This window comes from Cinclus cinclus, chromosome Z, assembly GCF_963662255.1.
Source record: "Cinclus cinclus chromosome Z, bCinCin1.1, whole genome shotgun sequence".
Classification (NCBI taxonomy): domain Eukaryota; kingdom Metazoa; phylum Chordata; class Aves; order Passeriformes; family Cinclidae; genus Cinclus; species Cinclus cinclus.
Window position 1 is genome coordinate 397,501 of NC_085084.1, and position 23,071 is coordinate 420,571.

The 23,071-nt window shown below is 53.4% G+C and overlaps 2 protein-coding genes across 2 annotated transcripts in view; both read left to right on the forward strand.

Annotated features, from left to right (window-relative positions):
• The window catches only part of ZCCHC7 (zinc finger CCHC-type containing 7), an 83,661-nt gene extending 78,641 nt beyond the window's left edge, over positions 1-5,020 (forward strand). Inside the window, exons 7-9 of the mRNA XM_062513368.1 lie at positions 1,029-1,124; positions 3,718-3,835; positions 4,276-5,020. Of these exons, the coding sequence (XP_062369352.1) occupies positions 1,029-1,124; positions 3,718-3,835; positions 4,276-4,721 (660 nt within the window). The 3' untranslated portion in view covers positions 4,722-5,020. The remainder of the gene's footprint in view (positions 1-1,028; positions 1,125-3,717; positions 3,836-4,275) is intronic.
• Positions 5,021-17,166: 12,146 nt separating this feature from the next.
• Positions 17,167-21,702, forward strand: GRHPR (glyoxylate and hydroxypyruvate reductase). The gene is made up of 9 exons (XM_062513486.1): positions 17,167-17,237; positions 17,456-17,586; positions 17,663-17,735; positions 18,174-18,290; positions 18,423-18,511; positions 19,141-19,245; positions 19,875-20,010; positions 20,377-20,507; positions 21,581-21,702. The coding sequence occupies exons 1-9, from the start codon at positions 17,173-17,175 to the stop codon at positions 21,700-21,702; spliced, it is 969 nt and encodes a 322-aa protein (XP_062369470.1). The 5' UTR covers positions 17,167-17,172.
• The last annotated feature ends 1,369 nt before the right edge of the window (positions 21,703-23,071 follow it).

Sequence of the window (23,071 nt, forward strand, 5' to 3'; positions counted from 1 at the left end):
AACTGAGCCAGCTCAGTGTGTCACTTACACACTGCTGTTAGCTGGAGAGCTCTTGCTGTGAGACATGGATGAGAAATACAGAGATTGCTTTAAAGGTAGTAGTTTTTCCCTTTCCCTGTTTCCCCCACCTTCTGTCACAAATCACTGTTGGATGTGTCACTCCTCCTAGCCTTCCTTCAGGCCCCTCCTGGTGCATGGGTGTGAGCTAAGGAACATGGCTCTGAAACAGACATTTAAACCCAAGGCTGGGGAGTTCACAATAAGGTGACCCTGCCAGTGTGATCAGATTCATAAAGAGCAGCATTGGAAGGTTCCTCTTGTTCCTGCCTATTTTACAAACACTGCTGTCGTTGCTCTGGAGGCTCTGACTGAGAGCACAGTGGCTCCTACAGCAGAAGAGCATGGCAATAGACTAAAGAAAAAAGCCATTCCTGCAATGAGCTTTGCCAAGTACTACAATTTTCTGTGAAATCTGGGCCACTCTTCCATGACCTTTAGCCCCAGAGAGAGGGAAACACACAGAGGTCAATGAGGTTGCTCCTAAGCCCCTCTTCTTCTGGGCCAGGATTCCTGCATCCCTTGTTGGTCCTGGTGCCTGCCACTGGACTGTGGCATCCTGTCTGTGCTGTGGAGCATGGGACTGGTGTCCCATTTTCTCTGTGGGCCACGGCATTGTGCCTCCCCAGCTGTGTCTCAAGGCCCCTGTGAGAGAGGAGGGGCTGCAACACAAGGAGGAGGGGTAGAGATAAATCAGCAGTTTGCATTCAGAGCTGAAATAACATGGCCTGCTGGACAAGATGCCAGCAATGCCTCTTCCTACCTTATTTGTGATGTTCAGGCTGAACCTCTCTCTACAAAATTGCAGTAACATCAGCCAGTTGCTGGTTTTTCAAACTTAATATTTCAACAGCAAGCACGAGTGTATTGATCTAAGCTTAATTAAATTATATTTATGTAATTTTAATTTCTTTTTAATTCAGCATTCAGAACACCAGCAGAGCTAATTCTTGCCCATTTCCATCTTGCAGACAAAGCCAGGGCCCATCAAGGCAGCCAGCTCCCACCCGGAGCGCTCAGTGCCCGTGTACTGCTACAACTGCTCCCGCAAAGGACACCTTGGATACGTAAGTGCTGGCACTCACTGGGGGGACATCCATCCTTGCCACGGTGTCTGTGTGGGTGGAAGAGCCCAGCTGGTGTGTGTGACACGAGAGGAGTGTGACCACAGTGCTGCTGTGGTCAGTGGAGGCCAGTGTATAAAGGGATCTCACCCGTCTAATTCACAGATGGGTGGGGCAAGCAAAGGTTGCTATCTCTCCTTGGCAGGTTCATTGATTTGAGACTGCCTGGGAGAGAGAATATTCATTGGAAAGCAGTTGGTGAATACAGATTTTTTTTTTCCCCTTTCATTTTCTCACATAGTGCCTCACTGCCGCATTCGTCATCAAGTCAGGTTTTTCACCACAATCAGCCCAGCCATTTGAGTGCTGTTTTGGGAATCTTCCATTTCTGCCTGCTTGTGATGACCCTTACTTGTAGTTTCCCAGTTTAGTTCAACATCTGAACTAAGTTTGGCATTGTCCTTCTGTAAGGTGCAGCCTAGTAAAAGGGATGTCATGAGGCTTAAGTGCTTCATTAAAAACAGGAGATGTAGCTGCATCTTCCAGAGTATTTTGGTGAAATTTATCACCTTTTTGTGCCTGTTATGTAAAGTATGGCTCTGTACTTGCAATTACCAACACTAAACAAACAATAGGGTTTTTTCTTTTATGGAATAAATGCAGGAGGGAGCCAAGCCACAAATATTCCAGAAATGTTAATCATGCATTGGATGGGTTTAGCTTATTTTTTCCCTGTAGCTAAGAAACAGCAAGTTGCCAGCAAATTCCTCTCTTCCCTTCTGCCTGCTCTTGTGTGTCAGCTCCTTCAACTATCCAGCATGTTTTGTTAAAAGCTTGGGCCTTTAGTTTAGTTTACTTTTATTAAATTGTCAAAAAAATGGCACTGGAGGTAGACGTACATGGACACAAGTAAGACTGCTGTGAAAATGATGAGTAATTATTAGGGATGCTGTAAATTGATTATTTAGGTCATTATTAGGGCTGCTGTTAAAAATAATTAGAAATTATGTGTCAGGAGCTGATAGTAAGTACTTAGATTGAAAATTATAGAAACTGTACAAAATCAGAAAGGGAGGAAAGCAACTAATGTACATTTTATATCTCCCAAAGTTAAGGAAGATAAGAAAGCATTTGTAGTAGTGTACAAGGAGCAGAAACAGCCTGAGCAATGACTGAATGAGAGGGGATAAACTGATAGCAACACAAGAGATACTAGATCTTCCCAAGTGCACACCATTCCCAAAAACAGGCAAAACACTTGCAGGAAAACTGGATCTTCACTAAACTTCAGCCAAGCAAATGCCAAGAAGAAGCTGAGAAATGCACAATACATCAAAAGTGCATCTCTGATGTGCTGTGCCTGTGGAAGGGAAAGGGGAGCAGGCAGGGACAGGGTGAGCAGGGGGACACTGAGTGGTAGCAGCAGCACATGCAGGAAAGCTGCTGGTCCCGTGGTGCAGGGGAGTGAAAGCTCCTGACATCTCCTGGAGATTGGTGAGGCCCAGGTGTCACTGGGATGTCTTCAGAGTGATGGAGAGCTAGATTAGCTGTCAGGAAGAAATTGGTGATGAGGGTGGGCAGGCCCTGGCATGGTGCCCAGAGCAGCCCCTTGATCCCTGGCAGTGCCCAAGGACAGGTTGAACTTTGAGGTTGGAGCAGCCTGGGATGGTGGGAGGTGTCCCTGCCATGGCAGGGGTGGCATGGGATTGATCTGTAAGGTTCTTACCAAGTCAAGCCATTGTGGGATTCTGTGCTTTTATGATCTCAGCAGTATCTAAGAAGAGAAAGATGGTGAAACGAAGCACAGCAATTTGCAAGGAGGATAAAGGAGAATAAAGCACCTGTCAATGTCACATGGTACCCAGAAAAAAAAAAAAGGCAGAATCATAGCAAGTATTCCTGTTAGCCTAGCTCTCAAAACATGGATAAAACTGTGTGTACAGCAGTGAAAAAACTTACATTCCTGTTCCAAGTGTTTGGGACATAGGCTGGCACACACATGATGACAGAGTCAGCCCCTTTCTCACCTCAGCTGTCTGCTCAGGGCTCTCCTCCTCCTCTTCTTCCTCTCTGTCCCCTGCACTGTGCCGTGCAGCCTGCTGAAGGATTTGCCTGTGGTTTGTCCCTGTGTGGGAATGGCACACAGTGACACCACCCCCTCTGGCTGCTGGCAGACTCTGCTCCCCTTTCCCCAGCCCACCCACCTCTGCAGGACCCTCACTCAGAGCAGCCCAGGTGCCAGGGCTGGCTATGGCACTGCTTGTCTCTGAGGGGCAAGTGTTGAGCTATTGCCTGGAAGCAGGACAGCCCTGTCCACATGTCCAACAGCTCTGTCAGCAGCTCTCCTGGTGCTTACCTGTCTTCACCGGGTCCTCATCACCTGTTCTGTGGGTGTTACAGGTGTGTGGTAGCTGCAGGAAGGCAGGGGATCCCTTCTGTTGTTCAAAGAGCACCAGTGTTTCAGTGTGTGCAGGAGGGATTGCCAGCTGGCCATGGAAATGTCAGTGCTGACCACAAGTACCTGGAGGACCTGGCCCATTTCACCTGCAGGAAATCACCACTCAGCCACCTCTAGTGACCTGAAATTGTTTTGCAGGAGTGCTCAGAGAAGAGGATGCAGGGAAACATGTTTCCCACTTCTCCCTTCATCTACTACTATGATGATGAATGTGATATCAGGAAGAGAGCCAACAGGTTAAAAAGAAAGGTGGCAGGTACAGTGTGTTTTGGGAGACTCCCTCCCACCTTTCAGTTCTGTGTTTGTGCTTTTTAGAAACATTGTGGGATTATTTTCATGTGTTGGGAAAAGCTGCACGGATTTGAACAGGTAGCCTGGTGCTAGTAAAAGATTTGTGATTTTACTCATCCGTGTCTATCATGGAAGTTGATTGTGTCAAAGTCACTCAGTGAGCATTGTCAGATGTTTTAATTCTGAAAAATCTGCTGACATTATAAATGCCATGAAATAGCAGGAAGGGGATTAAATCACAATTTGTTAAGATTCTAGTGTGATGAGAGGGAAAACTCACAGTGGAAAAAATCTGCCAGAGATAAATTTTTGTCTAACTTCATACATAACTAAGGAGAGCTGTGATGGCTCAGGCAGCAGGTTTTAGGTTCTTTAGGTATTGAAATAATCCAGTCTGCTTTCCAGACCTGCAGGAAGCTGGCCTTCTGCCGGAGCAGTCTGAAACGCCATTGCAGGAAGAACAGTTTGAGGTGCCCAGCCACAAGAAAAAGAGCAAACTTTGGAAAGAACAGCAGGGGAAGCAAAGCAAGAGCAGTGAGCAGCAGAAGAAGGTGAAGGTGTCCCAGACAAAGAAAGCCCAGGAGAAGAAGCAGAGGAGGGGTGTTGAAATGCACTGTGAACCAGAGGACTTCCCTCGGGGGTGCAAGCGGCAGGGCTGCAAGGGCAGCAAGGTCCACAAGTCTCTTTTCCAGGCATTCTCAGGCAGCAAGGCCATGTGTGTGCAGCAGCGTCTAGAAGGTGCCAAAAGGAAGAAAAAATGGAAAAAGCAGAAAAATGCTAGTCCTGACAGCAGGGACAATCTATTCCTTATAAAACAGCAGAAGAAGAAGTTCAAGCAGAAATCCTGGTGATGGCAGGTAGCACTGGCATTCCCTGGTTCTGCCTTCTCTTTATCCCTGTCTCTGTCTTAGCACATGAATTCCAGTCCATCCCTGGCCCAGCATGCTGGGCACCATCACCCACCCTGTCCATGTCCACAGCCAGAGGGGTCTACTCCATCTGTGTGAGCTGACCCTGTGGTAAGGATGACCCAGTGCTCCTGAATATGCTGTATGTTTATTTTCTTTGCTTGGGGATGTGGGGGCACGCTGGGTTTGGCAGGGTTTGTTTCTTCACCAGTGAGATGTGGCTGTGCTGTTGGGGCACAGCAGCTTTGGGGCCAATGCCAGGGAGACTTGGGTTGGGGAGGGTCAGGGGGGAAAGCAGGAACATGGGTATAAAGCACATCCCCTTGGCCATGGGTCCTCTCTGGAGTGGAGCAGGGCATTGGGCACTTCCCTCCCCCCTGGAAGGGGCAGCCAATCCTCTGCTTTATGCTGTGGGATGCAGCAGTCACCCACCTTGCTCTCCAGGGCGCTGCCATCCATCCACTGCCCTCAGGGCTCAGCTTTCAGTGCCCCATTTCCTGCTCCATCAGAGCAGGAGTGAGCAGCTGGGCCTGGAGCAGAGTTTGCATCTCACACTAAATCTGTCCTTGTTCCTTTTGATGTGGAGGCTGTTTCTGGAGTGAAGAGGGGAATATGAAGAACATACTTGGTTCCAGTCACACTGTGCTAAAATTTAATTTTTTTTTAAAGACAATTATTTTTGTACACTGGAATTCAGCATGTGGTTTAAGGTTTGTAAGAATAAAATGCTTTATCAAAAGACTAACACAAATAAAACTTTACATGAGAAATACAAAAAGATTTGGTTCATTCCTGATTTCCTTTCATTCCAAACATAATTGAAAACAGCACCATGGTCTCTTTCCTGAGCTGAAACTACATCACCACTGGCAAGAGTAAAGGAAAGAAGTAATATATTTATATACTCTACTGTCATGAAAAGGAAGTTATCCATGCCCTGCTGCTCTGTGATGTGCCACTCTTTAGTGAGCAGCTGATGATGACAGCACAGTGCCACTGAGGTAAAAGTCCTCTCCTCTCCTCGTGCAGCAGTCCTGTGGTAAAATTAGAGACTATACCCTGCAAGGTATAAATATCTGGAAAGAGATATGGGTACCCAAGAAAAAATTGAGGACTCATTATGCCAATGTTATCCCATACCACTGATCCCTAAATTCATCAGGCTTTTGTTTAGCAAACTCATCAGCAGGAACACAGGTGTTCTGGTACCCTGCCATTCTGTGTCAGATGTACTCATGACAGAGATACACCTGCATAGTATTTTCAAACTTAATGTCTAGCTTTGCTTCAGCATGACCTTGGCAACAAAATTTAAGTTTTGCTTAACTTCATTTATTGCTTCATTGAAAAATTCCTGATGATACTGAAAAGCATATCTGTTTTAGCCCTATTTAAAAAATATTAATTTAATTCCACCAAAGGACTTGTTTTCATGGGAACAGCTTTTTTTCCAGATGCTGCGTTGTCCCTCCCTTTTTAGTTTTGAATTCTGTGCTTCATTTGAGCAAAAGTCACCACTGGCCTTTAGCCAAACCAGCACACACCTAGCAGACAGGGAGGAGGGTTGTTTTTAGGACTGTTTGGCCATCTGGCCAGCTGAGTTGTCTTGAGGTGAGTGCATTTCCTGCAATTTCCTGCACCTCAGAGAGGTGCCTTTACATCATCCTTGTGCAGTGTCAAAGGCTAGAACAAGTCAGAGTTCTTCCTAACTCCTGCCCTGAGCATCAGGTCCCTGGCCAGCATGGCAGGAGTCAGAGCAGCCAGGAGTCCCAGCCACTTTTTCTGGTGCTCTGATTCTCCAGACAGGAATATTTCACCTAGGACCTGCTGTGGAGTTGTTCAGAGCCTGGTGTGTGCTGGTGGGCAGAGACTGCCCAGCCTAGGGAAGGCATGGCAGGGAGTTTAGGCACAGTGACTTACACAGGTGCTTGGGTGAGCCCCACAGAGATCTGGCTGACGACTGTGACTCCTGCCTGTCACTGTCAACACCAGACAAGGAGTTTGTCTGCTCCTGGGTGTCACTGAATCCTGCAGGTACCCAGCCCCGCAGAGCCTTTGCTCTGGTCGATGCTTGTGATTACAGGTCAGTGAGTAAAAGATGGAGGAAGCATGTTTTTCAGGACCATGGGAAGAAAAAAATAGGAAGCAAACAGGGTCTGGGTGAGGGAGCATCCTCCTGGCCCCAGGATCCAGCTGGAGAGCAGCAGTGTTGGCACTGTGGGAAAAGAGAGGACATCCTGCAGTGGCACATCCAGCCTGGGGCATGGACAGGGGTGTGTTTGGGTCCTGTCAGGGAACTCCAGGACTCACCAGTGTCGGGCTCTGCAGAAATCTGCACCCACCAGGGCATTTGGGGGAGAACTGACAGGTCTAGATAATGCCACCAGTGAGGAAACAGGGACATGGACAAGGCTGACTTGTTGCTGGAAACCAGCTGGGTAAACCAGATGTAAAATAGGCTGGTGCCTGCAGCTCTGGCTTGCACCTCTTGGAGCAAAGCAGGATCTGTCTGGCACCAACTGTCACAAGCACCAGAGCCACACAACACACCCTACAAGGCTTCTGTGGGGCAGCTGATGGTTTTCAGAGACCTCAGCACAAGAATAAAGCAGCAGGAGATTGTTTACATTCACTGAGGAGGAGAGGACAAGGAAAATGGCAAAAAGGGGTGGATTCCCCAACATGATCAATATCAGCAGGTCAGGTGCTGTGAAAGGACAGTGCTGTGTGAGAGTCCTGCACCAGGCCTGGCACCTGGCAGACTGAGCTGCTTCCATCCAGCTCTGCTTTATTCCATTAAACCACAATGTACTTCAGCCTGTCACTCCTCCTACCTGCTTTCCCCCTCCTTTAAAGAACTGTCAGTCCTTACTCCAGAGATGCCTGGGACTGGAAAACATGCTCATCCCAGGAGAGGATGGTGTCTCGAGGTCACAGTTGATGTGCACTGGTGAGGCAGCATGAGGAAACCTACATTGTGTGAATAAATAAAGGGCTGCAGCTCAGACCCAGCCCTGCAGACGAGACAAGATGGATGGATCAGAAGGTCAGAGTCTTGTTGGGTAATGGGGGCAGGTGTCCCAGGAGTGAAGAGGGGAGAAGGGAGTATTGGGTCCATCATGTGTTGCAGCCACTACACAGAGAGGTTGAGGTAAGGAGTGCTGTGATTTGAGGTGTCTGTGTCCATGGCACACCTGTGGGAGGGAATTGGATGTGTCTTTGTGATATAGCACAGGTCCGGCTCCTCCTTGAAATGTTCCTTTCCCTAAAGTCTGTGTCCAAACATCAGTCTCTCTGTCCAGCTGTAGTGCAGCCTGCAGGGACCATCAGTCCAGTGCATGTGTGCAGGGCCATGCTGCACCCAACACCAGCAGCCCACAGTGACCACACCAAGCTGGAGCTCAGCCTGGCCTCATCCCACTGACAGACTTTGTTTCGTCCCACATGTCACTGAGCAGCTGCTCAAGAGTGCCAAGCAAACCTGGGTTCAGTTCACCTGAACAGGTGGATGCTGACACCTGAGCTCCCATCAAGGTTGGGCATGCCCATGCTGCACCTTTGGGATGGGACTGTGGGTGACAATGGCAGAGCAGGGTCACTGACAACCAACCATGGCACCACATGACACAGCAGCTAGTAATTGCACTTTTTTTGCATTGCAAAATGATTATTAGCACCTCAGTTCATTATCAGAGCAAATTTAATTTTTCAATGTAAAGGAGCCAGTTGTATTTATAAAGGAAACACTGTTGATACAGCCAGAAAAAATTAATTCATGACAAATGTAAGGAAAACTAATAGTCTTTAACCAGGGCAATATTTGACTGTGTCTAATTGTGCTTTGCGAGGTTTGAAAAGTCCTGGCAGAAATACTTACAGAGGCATTTTGCACTTCTCCTTATGAAACGGCATTTAAATACTGGGGTTTCTGTTGTGTTTTTTTTTGTTTTGTTTTGTTTTCTTTTTGGTTTTTTTAATTAACCTGGTGCCAGTCTGGTCAAATGATAGCAATAGCATTGTGGTAAGCTGGTATTCTCTGGTGTATCTGTGCACTAGCAGGAGCATTGTGTGCATTTGGGAAGGAAGGTCTTGTCTAATCCAAATCCATTCAGGCAGAAAACAAGGAAGAGGGAGCAGAGGCAAGGCCAAGGGCAGAGTGGCTGCAGGAATCTGCCAGGCAGGAGGTGCTCTGGATGAGCACGGCCCATGGAGTGTCCGTGCAGGCAGGAGTGTCCACAGCCAGAAGAGGAAGGTTTAGCAGGCACCAAGGGGTTTGGGATGGGGGAAGTTTCACAGACTCATGTTGTCTCTATTCACACACAGATGCAGTGAAGTTTGGGCTGATTGCATGTGGCCAGAACTAGTCCAGCAGACGAGGGACAAGCCCAGCTGAGGCCTCAGTGCCTGGTTGGGTTCAGAGCTCCAGGGAGCTGATCCTACTGGGCTCTCCAGAGGTTTCCACATCCCAGTTGTGCCCCCGCCCCACTATGGCAGCAGCCACCTCCATTATGTGGGCAGGCTGCAGCTCTTCCAGCCAACATCAGCAGAACCTGCATCCTGTGGTGATGAAATCCCAGGTGCAGACAGGCCCGGGTGGGGTCCAGGCTGGTGAGCACTGTCACATCCGAGCTGAGATCTCTGGGTTCCAGCCCCTGCACTCCCACTGCTGTCACGGTGGCTGCTGTGGGAAGGCGACCCAGAGGGTCTGGGTTTACGAGAGCACTGCGCAGGATGGACCCCGCCGTTTTCCTGGGGGAGTACAGGTGTTGGAGAGGGGACATCTGCCCCGGTGGTGTCCTTCCCCCCAGCCCTGCGAACAGTCCCCAACCTCTCACCCTCCCGCCGCACCCGGCTCTCCTCAGGACAGCTTGGAAACGCGCCATCTCCTCAACTCAGCTGCCAACTTGAAGCCAATTTGCATTGGATAATTATTTTCAATTAAGTGATAACAATCGTGTTCTGAACAGAAATAATCTTGTCCATAGGCCAAACAGTTTATCCGGTCTCGGAGCCGTTATCGCGGTGCGGGGATGCGGGCAGGGAGCCAGGGCGGGCAGGGCTGCCCCGCTCCCCTCCAGCGCTCGGGTCTGCCCCCGAGGAGCCGAGAGCTGCTGCCACCGCCGTGGGTTCATTGCGGTGTCGAGGGAAAGGAGTCGAGCTGCTCCGCGCCCCGTGGCCGCCGGTCCCGCAGTCCCGCACCCGGAGCGGGGGGATCGCCCCCAGCTCCTGACACCCGAAACAAGGGGACTCCAGCGACTTCCCGGCGGGTGACACCTCTGCTCAGCATCTCCCTGGCGAGACCCTGGGCTCTGCGGGAGCCACCCGCGTGTCCGCGGGCATCCCTCGGCTCCGGCTGTGCCCTGCCAGCGCTCCTTGCCCTCCGGAACGCTCCAGGCACGGAGCACAGCCATCCATGGACAGCCGGGGCTGCGTGCGGCCCGGTGCCAGTCCCTGCAGAGCTGTGCCTGTCAGACACCGCTCTGTGACTCTGCTGTCACCGGCAGGAACGAACGGAGCTGCTGCTGCTGCACAGGCAGACCCTCCCCTGCCCCGGGACGGAGGGACCCCCCAAACCAAGGCACCTGCAATCCCGCAGGAGTCACTGCGGTTCGGCGCTGCAGTCGGGGGGCTCCAACACAGAAAGAGGAGCGATGGTGGAGGCAGAGCTGCCGTCCCCGGAGCTCAGCTGCCCCAGGGTGTGTGCAGGGGCTGGAGCAGCCCGGGCTGCTCCACCCTGGGCTATCCCCAGTGGCTGCCCCGTTGCCCTCGCCCCACACAGCACTGCACGGAGAGCTGGACCTCAGAGCCTCCAGAGCCACCCAGGCCAGCGGTGGGGCAGCTGGGCTCACATGGACCCCATCCTGCACTTTCCTGAAGGAAGTTGGGGTGGGGACTGTCAGGTGTTTTTCAATCCACTAAAGCCCAGTCAGTTGGGAAGATTGGACTCCGGAGCTCCTGCAAGTGAAAAATAGCAAATCCAATATCTTTTTAGTGGTGTTTTTATATTCAAATTAGACATAATCTCCATGAATAAAATTACTGTTCCCAAAGGGATCATGCCCAATTTAAATGTATAAAATGTCATTAAAAGGGCGCTGGCTTGCTATTAAAATTTGACTCCAGCAAACCCCCAATGTCATTTGTATTATAGTTTTACAATTAAGCCAGAGATGTTGGAAATAATAGTTTTGATGTACAATCTGGTACCATACAGTAGGAGCACATTGTTCCTCAGAAGCTGCAGCCGGACCTATCGCTGGCAGCACGGCCACCAGCCGTGGCTCCCGGGGCCAGGTCTCTGCCCCTCCCTGCCACTCTCGGAGCCACCTGAGAGAGGCAGCTGCAGAGGGGTGGGTCTGCTGGACGTGAACCTGGGTTTGGGGCCTCCTCTTTCTTGGGGCCCTGCCAGGCAAAGGATGTGGGTCCCTTTCCCCTTTCTGTTTTCCCAGCTCAGCCCTGGGTTTGCCCCAGCTCTGCCACACCGGTGCTGTGGGCTGTGGCTGCTCCTGTGGGGACCTCAGCACTGCTCTCCAGGAACCACCCTGGGGGCTGCTCCCCTCTCAGACAGGAACATGGGAATGGTACCCACCTGCAGCTGTGGGGTGCTGGTCCCAGGGGAGCGCTCCCCGTTCAGGTGAGGGCTCCAGGTGCAGCTGGGAGCAGCAGCAGGAAGAAGGGATGCAGCAGGAAAATGTTTGGGGCCATGATACCCTGGCCTGGTTGTTATTTCATCTTTAACCCAGAACCAGCTGAGCTGGTGGGAGCTGCTGGCTGTTCTCCACATGGCAGGGGAGGGAGATCAGGGAGTTCGGATTTATTGGGCGTTCTGATCATGGCTGGTGAGCTTTCAGACACTCCAGATGTCCCTCAGTCATCAAGAGACCTGACAAAATCTGCTCCCACTCTCTCTGAGGGCTGGAGCCTCCGCTGATCCCTCACTGCCATGTGCCACAGTCCAAAAGCAGGACCAGGTGATGCTAGGAGGTGACAGCCACCAGAGCAATGGCCTGTGCTGTTCTGCCCCAAACCCTGGTGTTCCTGCTCCCCTCAGCTGGGCTGGCCTCAGCTCTTACAGCTGAGATGATGAAAGCAATGTTTCCTAAAAAGGCTGAGAACAAGAGCCCCTGGTGAAGGCTGGCAGGAGCTGAGCATTTGTCATAGAGTCCTGCACTGACTGTGGACAGCTGAAACTGGGATCTGCTGGGGAAAAAGAAACTGGAGTGACCTCCCTGGACCATTCCCAGCTGGCTCTGTCAGTCACCAAGGGAGGAGAACCCCACAGCCCCAGAGTTGGCACCAAGCACCCCTGGAGCCAACACAAAAACCCTGGGAAGGGGTGGCTCAGGAACAGCCTGTAATAATGTGCCAAATAATTACTGTGCATATTCAAACATACATTTAACTTTCAGAGCAAGCAGGTGAGTGAATACGCATGTTATAAAATACACGTATTTAAGTAATGTGCAATTAATGGAGCAAAACAGTCAAAAATATTTATTACTTCTGGGAACAGAACAACTTTCCAAGCATTTTAATTACTGCAGCATTATTTTGAAAACAAAGATAGCATTCGGTCTTTCACATTCTCTCTCTTTTTCCCTGAAGAAAAGAAAAACTATGTTAGAACCTATCACTCCTGTAGGAGTAGTGGGAAATGCTGAGGAAAAAAAAAAAAAAGCACACAGAGCCCTGGGAAGGCTATGATGGAACAAATTTTCCATTCCATTCCATTCCATTCCATTCCATTCCATTCCATTCCATTCCATTCCATTCCATTCCATTCCATTCCACTATGTATTATACAGAATTTGCAAAAAACAGCCCCATCTTCTATACCCACTCTATCAAGGTGGAGCTGCACGCCCTGAGGGTTGTGCAGGGATTGGGGAGCAGTGCCTTGGGGAGCACAAAGTGCCTCAGGGACTTTGCCCAGCACCGGCACAGGGTGTGGCACTGCCACTCTTGCCCTCCTGGCCAGGCTGCTGGCCATGCCCGGGATGTGGGAGGTCCCAGGCACAGGGGATAGGCAGGGCAGCATCCCACAGCTGCAGAGGGGTGTCCTTCCCACGTCCCCATCTCTGTGAGGGTGGAGGTGCTCCCCAGCACCATGCTGTGCTTCCATGGGCTGTGACGTGGAGGGGAGAAGGAAAATGCTGCTGCTGTGCACAATGGAGCTGCCCAGGTCAAACCAAAGGGACAGGCTGTGCCCTGGGTAATTCTGACTCTGATTTCTGGGCTGAAGCACAAGAAGCTGTGTAATAAAATCTTTGTTGGCTTCCCACACCTTCCTTTGGTCCCTCCTGGACCCTTCCTGGGCACAGCCTGGGGATCCTCTGGAGTCACTGGGGAGCTCCCCACACTGTCCCTCAGTGCTCTTCCCCTCTGCAGAGGGACACCAACCCAGCCAGCACTCTGAGTCTGCAGCAGGGCCAGCAGCACCTGGAGCCCAGGCAGGGCAGCACGGGGCACAGCTGTGTCTGTATCTGCCCAGGCTGCTCCCCTTGTGCTCCACACTGCTCCTGCCCACACCCAGAGACCCAAATCCCCCTGTCCTGCGCCGCCCTGAGCACCTCCTGCACATCCTACCCACGGAGGGAGCTTGGCTTCCATCAACAGGGAACAGCAGCCACTTAATTAAACACATCTCTTTTCATTTTCGAGGCGCTTTCTAAATTTATGCTAATAGCTGAGCGCTTCTGAGTCATAGGCTGACAACACACCAGGTCATATTTTGCATTAAAATACATGAATCCAAAATGAAAATACTGGCAGATTTGGCATGCAGCAGTCCAATGGGGAAATGCCCTGCACAGGCACTTCCAACAGGATATTTCATCTGGAGCAGGTCAGAGCGTGGGCCTGGCTGCTCACACAGCACATGACCACATGGAAAAGGTCCCTTTTAGTTCTTAAAAGAAAAGCACTTTAATCATTGTGAGGAACTATACCTTCAGGGTATCATTTCAAAAATACAGGCAGAGATTAGGAGGGATTTGTGAGATTGTGTTTATTCCCAATTTAAGTGCTTTCCATAAATTAATCATAAAAGCAAGCCCAAACCAGTCAGAAGTACACTGGGAAATTCTCAGAGTGCTAGTCATTTTCATGCACTAATATTCATGCCATCTGCCTGCCTTTTTTCTGCGTTTTGTCTAAATACTCTGTGGTTACCCTTGTCCTGCTTTCCTCTACTGTGCTTTGTCCCTCTCCCCCCCGCCCCCAGGTGCTGCCCCGGGCACAGTGCTGGGCTTTCACTGACAGGATCAAAAAGAGGAAGTTGAGATTTGGCAGTGGCAAAGTTGTCACCCTGCAGGCACAGGCTGTGGGTTCATTCCCATTTACAGGATTCACCAGAGGTCCTGGACAAGCTCTCACCCCACAGGCTGCACGGGGCACTAAGCTTGATATGGCCACTGTGAATTCACTCCAGGCAGAGCTTTGAGCCTTCTTTTAAAGGCCTCTTTTAAGAGAGAATTAAAATATCACTCCTAGAACAGCATCATTTCAGTTGTTCCCAGATACCAAATCCCAGCTACGCCTCAAGGAGGATTAAAGAAACCAAGGTGGCTGAAATCCCAATGGGAACAATGTTTTGTCTGTCTACAGGAAACCTCTGAAAATGCTTTAAATGTACCCTTGTATATTTAAATGTATCCTTTAAATGTACCCTTGTGGCAACAGCCTAACAGCCCAGGCACAATCCTAGATGGGATTTCACCTGGCTGATAGGATCCTGAGCAGAAAGGGACATGTGCAGAGGAGGGAGAAAGGAAATGGAAAGGGAAAGGGAAAGGGAAAGGGAAAGGGGGAAAGGAAAGCTGGGGATGCACTCTGGTGCTGCCAGGCTGGCTGGCTCAGCTCTGAGTGGCCTCTTCCAGCCAAAAACTGCTGGAATTGTCAGGAATAAACCCAGGCAGGAGTCACACAGCCCTGCACAGCCAGCACTCCTGCCCTGCCTCTCCCAACACCAGGAGCCTGACACAGATCCTTACTTTGGAGTGTGAAAGGTGCTGGAGGAGCAGCAGCATAACCAGGGGGGGTGGCTGAAGGGCCCTGGAGGGGGGAACACCCGCAGGAGCTGCTGCTGGGGTGAGGGACACAGGGAGCAGGGGCATGGCCGTGCTGCTCCCTGCTCCTGCTCCCCAGCACTGCTGCTGGCACAGACTTGTCCCTGGGAACACACAGCCCAAAATGAGCAGGAGTGCAGATTGTCCATTAACCAGCAAACAGCCTCCGGCAGGACAAACTGGGAATGAGTCCTGCTGGATGTACTCCCATCACCAGTCCTCAGGGATTCTGCTGTGCAGTCTGCAAAAACCTCCAGGGAATCAACCTCAGCCACTGCACTCCCTACAGCCACAGCTCCTCCCCAAAACTCAGAGCAGATGGAGCAGGGTGCAGTGGGATGGGATAATGGATGGGATGGGATAAAGGGATGGGATAAAGGGATGGGATGGGAACACCTCCACACTCCTGTATCCTCTGGAGAGCTGCCATCTCTGCCTGGGCTGGCTGGTGTTTGCCTTCAGAGAGGGAAATCTGATGGTTTCTTCTGTCCCACCCTGGCATCAGTCAAACTCCAGCTGTATCAGAGAGGGTGGAAGTTCCAGCTCTGTCCTCCCTGCTTAGCAGCAGGAGTGGGACATGGGAGTGTGGAGAGCTGGCAGCCCACAGCAGAGTGGCAGAGAGGTGTCCCATTACCCATCCCTCTCACTCTCCTCCAGCTCTCTTTGAAAGGTTTTCAGTTTCCCAGAGCTGGAGCAGTCAGATCACAAGGTGCAGAGAGAATTGGGCATTTACATGTGTGTGTGTGGGGGGGGGGGGGGGCGTTATCCAGAAAACACCAAAATGGAGAATAAAGGGATGGTTATCCACAGCCAGGGTGAGTCTGTGGCTCTGCTGCCAAGGGCCCCCGAGATTTGCAGTGCAGGAGCACAGCACCACGACCTCACCTTCAGGAGGGACCAGGGAGGACAGGGATCTTCACACCTGAAGCCACAGTGAAAGAGATTGTTTACATGTACTTCTAATTGATAAAAACACATTGTGGCCGGAATTGTGCACTTCATTTTTTAAAGGAACCCTCTCTGGTTTCACTCCATCTCTGTGGTGTCACTGGGGGCACTGGCCCAGAGCTTGAAGTGTCTGAGGGAGTGACTCCACCACATCCACTGGGACTGGGAAACGGTAATTGGAAAAGCCCTGCAGGATGAGTCTGGAGGTGTCACAGTGGAGAGCAGGTATTCCCCACCCTAAACCACACTGAGGCAGATAAGATGTCAGCTCGAATGATCCCCAGATCAGCAGCATAAAACTAACTTTCAAGCAATTATTAAAAAATAAAACCAATTCTGCTGGCATAATCTGACAGCCTGCTGATGGTGCATCATGATAAAGGGAAATCCCACCTGGAGCAGCAGAATGAATCCCACATGGAGCAATATTCTGGTGTATATACCTCAAACTCCATGTTCCCCCTACCCACAAATGTGTCATTTTTACCTGCCTGCCTCTCTGCTCATTCCCAGAGACAGCACAGCCCTGTTCACTATGGAGCTCACAGCTCCCTTGGCTCCCTTGCCCTGCACCTGCAACCACAGACGGTGCTCGAATCCGGTCTCCAGACAATTTAAATCTGGGTTAATTACTGATCAGGGTCTGTTCAGCAGTTGACCCATCTGTATCCTCTGGGACACTCCAAGGCTGCTGGGGGGAATTCACGCCAAGACAGCACCTGACATTGTGCATGTGTAAGATTTACACACCTGTACAGGAAGGTGTGCACTTGTGTGTGCACACAGACCTGTCTGTGTGTTAGAGTATGTGCACAATGCGTGCATGCTGTGGGTATCACTGAACCCATCAGGCTGCACAAGAACTCTGACACCACTGACCCCCACTTTGTCCCCAGCCCAGAGCATTCATTGTCACCTCCAGGAATTCCTGGGACACCTCCAGCGACGGGCACTCCAACCCTCCCTGGGCACTTCCAGTCCCTGAGCACCCTTTCCATGGGGAAATTCCTGCTGCTGTCCACCCTGAGCTCCCCTGGCCCAGCCCGAGGCCGTTCCCTCTGCTCCTGTCCCTGTTCCCTGGAGCAGATCCCAAATCCCCCCGGCTGTCCCCTCCTGTCAGGGAGTTGTGCAGTGCCACAGGATCCCCCCTGCTCCCCCTTGTGCTGTGCAGGGGTGTCCGTATGTCCATGTATGGACACACCTGTCCGGGTATGAACACACCTGCCCGCCCAGGTAGGGGCGGCGGAACGCGGGGAGGGGCCCGCAGGGGGCGGGCCCGGGGCGGTAGTTCCGCTGTGTCCCGCGCTGTTCCGGTCCGCGTGTCCCGCTGTGTCCCGGCGGTGGCGGGCGCTCGGCGGGTCCCGGCGCTGGCAGCGGCCATGTCGGTGTTCGTGACGCGGCGGATCCCGGCCGAGGGGCTGCGGGTGCTGTCCCAGGCCAGCGGGTGAGCGCCGCAGAGACAGCGCCAGTGACTGTCGGTAACAGCGCCGGGCCGGGTCCCGGTGCCGGTGCCGGTGTAAGCGCTGGTCCCGGTGCCGGTGCAGGTGTCGGTTCTGGGGCGGGTCCCGGTTCTGGTCCCGGTACCGGTGCTGGTGCCGGTGCTGGTGCCGGTGCGGGTCGGTGACGGGTCCGGTGCCGGGTCCGGTGCCGGTGCCGCCGCAGGTGCCGCGTGCGGCAGTGGGACTCGGAGGAGCCGGTGCCGCGGGCCGAGCTGCTGGCGGGCGTGGCGGGGGCGCGGGGGCTGCTGTGCCTGCTCTCGGACCGCATCGACCGGGAGGTGCTGGACGCGGCCGGTGCGTGCGCGACCCCTCACCCCCGCATCCCCCGGGCCGTCGGGACAGCCGCGGCAGCGCCCGTCGTGTCTTACAGGGCCCGGCCTGAAGGTCATCAGCACTTTGTCCGTGGGCTTCGACCACCTCGCGCTGGACGAAATCAAGAAGCGGTAATACCAGCTTGTTCCTGCTCTGTGCGCAGCCAGCTCTGACCCCCTGATCCGATCCCCCCTGCTCTGACCCCCCCATGATTCCTCCAATCCCCTGTGCTCTGCATCCCCGTGCGCTGTCCCCCAGTTCTGGAGCTCTCCCCTCACCACACCCCGCTGGTCCTTTTTGTGTCTCACAGAGCACGGGGCTGGGTGAGGTCAGCTGCCTGCACCCCTCTACAGCCGGGTCGTGTCTGGGGTCACCCCGACCCCGCCAGGGCTGGGGAAGCATTTGAGTGCTGGGCTGAGGCACCCAAATGTGGAAGGGGTGTGGCAGGAGGGCTGAGAGCCGCGGGGGTGTGCCCGTGTGCCTGGGGCAAGCCCAGTGCTGGCACCCGGGCTGGGGATGGCAGGGGAGCAGCCCGGGGCTGCCCCGAGCCCCCCGGTCTGTCCTGGCAGGGGGATCCGTGTGGGCTACACCCCGGACGTGCTGACCGATGCTACGGCCGAGCTGTCGGTGGCCCTGCTACTGTCTGCCTGCCGCCGCCTGCCCGAGGCTGCCGAGCAGGTCAAGAGGTGAGTGACTCCCCGAGCTCTGCCAAAGGGCTGGTGACAAGGGGCCCAGGCCAGGGGTTCATGCAGCACACACCGAGCACCTGGGCTGGGCTCTGGAAAGAGCTTTGCTGTTGGTGTCCTGCTCTCTGCCAGTGGCGGCTGGACCACGTGGAAGCCCCTCTGGATGTGCGGCCATGGCCTGTCCAACAGCACCGTGGGCATCATCGGGCTGGGCAGGATAGGTGGGTGCCGTCCAGAGGGCAGATTGCTGTGCCTGCAGCGGTGGCACAGTGGGGTTTGGAGCCTCAGCTTCAGCCTGGGCTGCTGGAAGGAGGGAGGGCTGGAACGAGATGGGATTTGCAGTGTTTCCCAGCCCAGACTGTTCTGGGACTCTGTGACTCAGCCCAGGCAGTGACCTGGTGCTGACCTGTCCAAACCCCATGAGCACAGCGAGGGGAGCTGTGCAGAGCCTCTCCCAGCAGCTGTGCTGGCTCCTCAGCCTCAGCCTTACAGCCTCAGGTGTTGATGTGCTCCCACCACCTCCAGCCCTGCAGCTATCTGTTCCTGTCCTGCTCCTCAGTTAAACAAATGCAGTGGCAAAGTCCACAAGACGCTCGGCCCCATGCAGCTGTGGACTTTGCCAGCAGGCAGCCGTTCCTGTCCTTGCTCTCTGGGGTAGTCACGGGGTCAGTGTGCAGGGGCCCCTTTCCACAGCAGAATGTCTGCAACCCCACCCCACACTCAGCACTGGGAGCAGCCAGGAAGGAGAGATCCTACTGTGGGTGCTGGTCCCCACCCGTGCTGTGGGGCCACAGCAGCCCAGCTCCTTTCCCTCTCACTCCTTCCCAATTTCTTTTCCTCTCACTCTTAGGACAGGCAGTTGCCCGGCGCCTGAAGCCATTTGGGGTCAGGAAGTTTCTGTACACTGGCAGTGGCCCCAAACCGGAGAGTGCGGCAGAGTTTGGGGCAGAGTTTGGTAAGGGTGGCACCAGGGCAGTGGTGGTGTCAGTCAACAGTCAAAACAAAACACAGCATATGCCACTCCTTTAAAAAAAAAGTGCTATTTTAGTGCTTTAAAAAAACAAAAAAATCAAGAGCCAGAGATATGACCATTAAGAAAACCCTACAACATGGCTGGGACAGCTCCAGGGGGGTGTCACTCACAGGGTTTGTCATGTGCGGGGGGGGGACAAGCTGGGGGATCTGGGGGCTCCTGGGGTTCCCAGTGTGAGGGGAGGGCAGACATGGCCCACAGAGTCTGTGGGGAGTGACAGGGAGGATCCTGCCTCCTTGGAGCCAGGTGGAGGCTGGACAAGCAGGAGTTCATCAGACCACTGAGAACTCCAGGCTGCAGCTGCTCCTGCTGCTTTTCCCCTTCCCTGTGTCTGTGCATTCCTGATTTTCTGTCCATTCCCACTAGGAAGTTGGACACAGTGAGCAGAGGCAAAATGTGCCAGCTGCTCAGGGAGGAGGGGAGGGTTGTGTGGGCTGTCCCCAGGAGCTGAAGGGTCCTTCTGGGAGGACATGAGGGACTACAGGTGCCCTGGAGTTCTGCTGAGGGAAGGTGTTGGCTGCACTGGGATGTGTCCGTGTTTCTTCCCTCAGTGCCACTCACCAGGCTGGCTGAGGAGTCGGACTTCGTGGTGGTCACTTGTGCCCTGACACCAGCTACCCAGGGCATGTGCAACAAGGACTTCTTTGGCAGGATGAAGAAAACTTCTGTGTTTGTCAACACGAGCAGGTACTGGCAGCCCAGTAGAGCCGTGCCTGGCAGAGTGGCTGTCACCCTTCCACGCTGTGAGTGCAGGGGGATCTGCTGAGCTCTGAGTCCAGACAAGCACATACAGCCTTCATGGCTGCAGCCACTGGGAACACTTGCCCAAGGCCCCTTGGGGTTGGCCAAAGGCAAGTTAAATTATGCAAGGAGGACCCACCTCTTCCCCCCAGCGTGGGCAGCTGGAGCAGGAGCAGCTCGCTGCTGGGAAGTTCAGGCACATCCAGAGAGGGTCTGACCTCTGCTTAGGCAGCCCTGGGGACCCACTGTGCCCCTGTGGGCTCATGGAGCCCCTGAGCAGCGAGGCCAGCCTCTCACCCCTGGTGTTTGCAGGGGAGCTGTGGTGAACCAGGAGGACCTGTACGATGCACTGGCTCATGGCCAAATCGCAGCCGCCGGCCTGGACGTCACCACACCAGAGCCACTGCCCACTGACCACCCCCTGCTGTCCCTCAAGAACTGTGGTGAGTGTCTGGGGGGTGGCCAGACCCCTCCTGAGCAGGTGCTGGCTCAGAGGCCCAGTGACAGCTGTGACAGGGACCCCCAGTCCCCATTAGTGTGCTGGTGGCAGTGGGCACCAGGGCACAGGACAGGCAGGTCAGGTGTATTTAGGTGAGCTACTGTGCAATGCAGGGAGCTGCTGTGGGGTAAGAACTCATTACCATGATGTCAAACAAGTGTGTGAGCTGTTAAAATTTTCCAGAAAGCCATTGAGATAAGCTCAGTTTTAATACCTTTGTGATGGCTCTTCACGCAGTGTGTGAAATTTGTGGAGAATCTGGTATCAGCAGGTGCATGAATGAGAAACCAAATCCCAGCTCAGGCCCTGTCCATCTCGGGTATTCTGTGGGCTCATGGGCACGTAGTGTGCTAGGAAAGTCTCCCACTAGTCAAAAGTGGGCTGCTGAGTTTGCCTGGAGGAGTCCTGGTCTTGGGAGCACTGCTGGGCTGGGCAGGCTGCTGTGGGCAGGCTGTTACCTGGATAGTTCCAGCATTGGGAAAGTGGGACACTGGGCAGGTGGGCAGGTGCAGGTCCAGGACTCAGACTTGTCTTCTCTGGAGGAGGATGATGCAGGGGAGGAAGAATGGCTAGGAAGGAGTTTGTTTGGACAGTGTCTCACAGGATGTCCTCCCTCCAGGTGGAGGGGGTTGGAGTAGGAAAGGTGTGTTCCAGAAAGAAACCACAGGGACATCCATGAAAATTTGGAAGTTCCCATGACTGTCTGTTTCTGAAATGCAAACCTGTAGCTGTTGTTCTGTCCTTTTTTGCTAAAGCTCATTATTTATTTGTTTGCATTGTTTCTTAAAGTAAACAGTGTGAGGAGTGATAAGAGCAGAGACTTTCTGGAACAAGGCCAGGCAGGATATCAGTCATACATGTGCATTTATTGAATGCATTACTTACAACAGTAATATTCCATATTTATTAATATAAAAATAACATTTACATGGGTACTGTGCCTTTGACAGCCCTGAGAGGGGCTGTTGGGGGTGTGTGAAGGTCAGAGGTGAGCAGTGTCCCTCCCTGTCCCTGCAGTGATCCTGCCACACATCGGGAGCGCCACGTACGCCACCAGGAGCACCATGGCAGTGCTGGCAGCCAACAACCTGCTGGCAGGGCTGCGAGGGGAGCCCATGCCCCACGAGCTGAAGCTGTGATGGCCAGGCCCTGCTCAAGCAGCACCGTGGGACAGACGGCCAGCCTGTGTCCCCTCCTCTGCCATGGCCAGGAGCCATTAAAGAGTAGCAGCCAATGTGTCGTGCTCATGTTGTTTGAGAACAGGGCATGTGCTGGACCACACTGTGGGTGCCAGCAGGTCATGGAGAGGGGTTGGTCCTGGGTTGGGGAATGCTGGAATTGCTGTAAGGGAGCTGCTGCTGCAGCATCCCTCCTCAAAACCTGGCTCCTGGTCACAGTGAGAGGCCAGGAGTGCCTTACCTGGCCTTGTAGCCAGGGAGGGAGGAGAAAACAGCTCTGTCCAGCAGGCTGCTGCTGCCCCAGGAGCTGCTGCCAGCCTACACATCAAATGGTCCTTTGTAATCGGTGGCACCACATGATCCTCTGCTTGAGGGGTCTAAAGAAAAGCACAAAACAGGCTTGTGCAGCTCCCCAGCACCCCCCAGCTCTGCCTTTTGTACCCATTACCAATTTCAGGCACAGCTCCAGAGTGGGTGGCAAACTGGAATTCACTGGGAGTCAGTACCCCTTTGCAGGTTCTGGCTGCAGCTCCTCCCGTGTTTCTCAGATGTGCAGGGACATTTTTTGGTGCAGAGGAGAGTCTCCAGCTGCCAGGAAAGGCCTGCTGGGCACATCCCGAGGGCTTTGGGGATTTGTGTGTCCTGCAGCCAGTGTCCCACATCCAAAAATGGGGGCTGGAACCTGGAGCCCACTGATCACAGGATCATGGAATGGGTTGGGTTGGAAGGGGTGTTAGGGATCATCTCATTTCACCCCACCTGCCATGGGCAGGTACACCTTCCACTATCCCAGATTGGTCCAAGCCCTGTCCAGCCTGGCCTTGGACACTTTTGGGGTGTGGGCACCACAGCTTTGAGGACCCTGGGGTCAAGCTGGCCCATCCTAAGGGCTGGGGGTGGATCTGCCCCCGGGGTGTGCACTCGCCTGGCAACGTCCCCTCCCCATAATCGGTGACCATGTGGCAGACAGGACAGCCTGTCACAGACCAGTGACAGCCACGCGGTGCTGCCCAGCCCAGCCATCCCACAGTGTGATGTGGGCTTTGAGCTCTCACCAGTCTCACACCAGCCTCCTTCCAGCTCCAAGTGCTCCCAGTCCTCATGCCAGGGAACATGCTGAGGAGCACACCTGGACTCAGGTTTCTTTTGAGCTGTGGCTCTCCATCAGCCCTCCTCTTCCTCCCAGTGCCATCAACCCACTCCATGGTGTCCAGGCCCACAGAAGAGGACACAGGAGCTCCTGTGGCATGTCCAGGTTGAGCAGTGGTGCCAGTGGCTGAGCTGCCCTGCTGAGATGGGTTTGCACAGGTTTTCCCATGCCCCCCAGCCC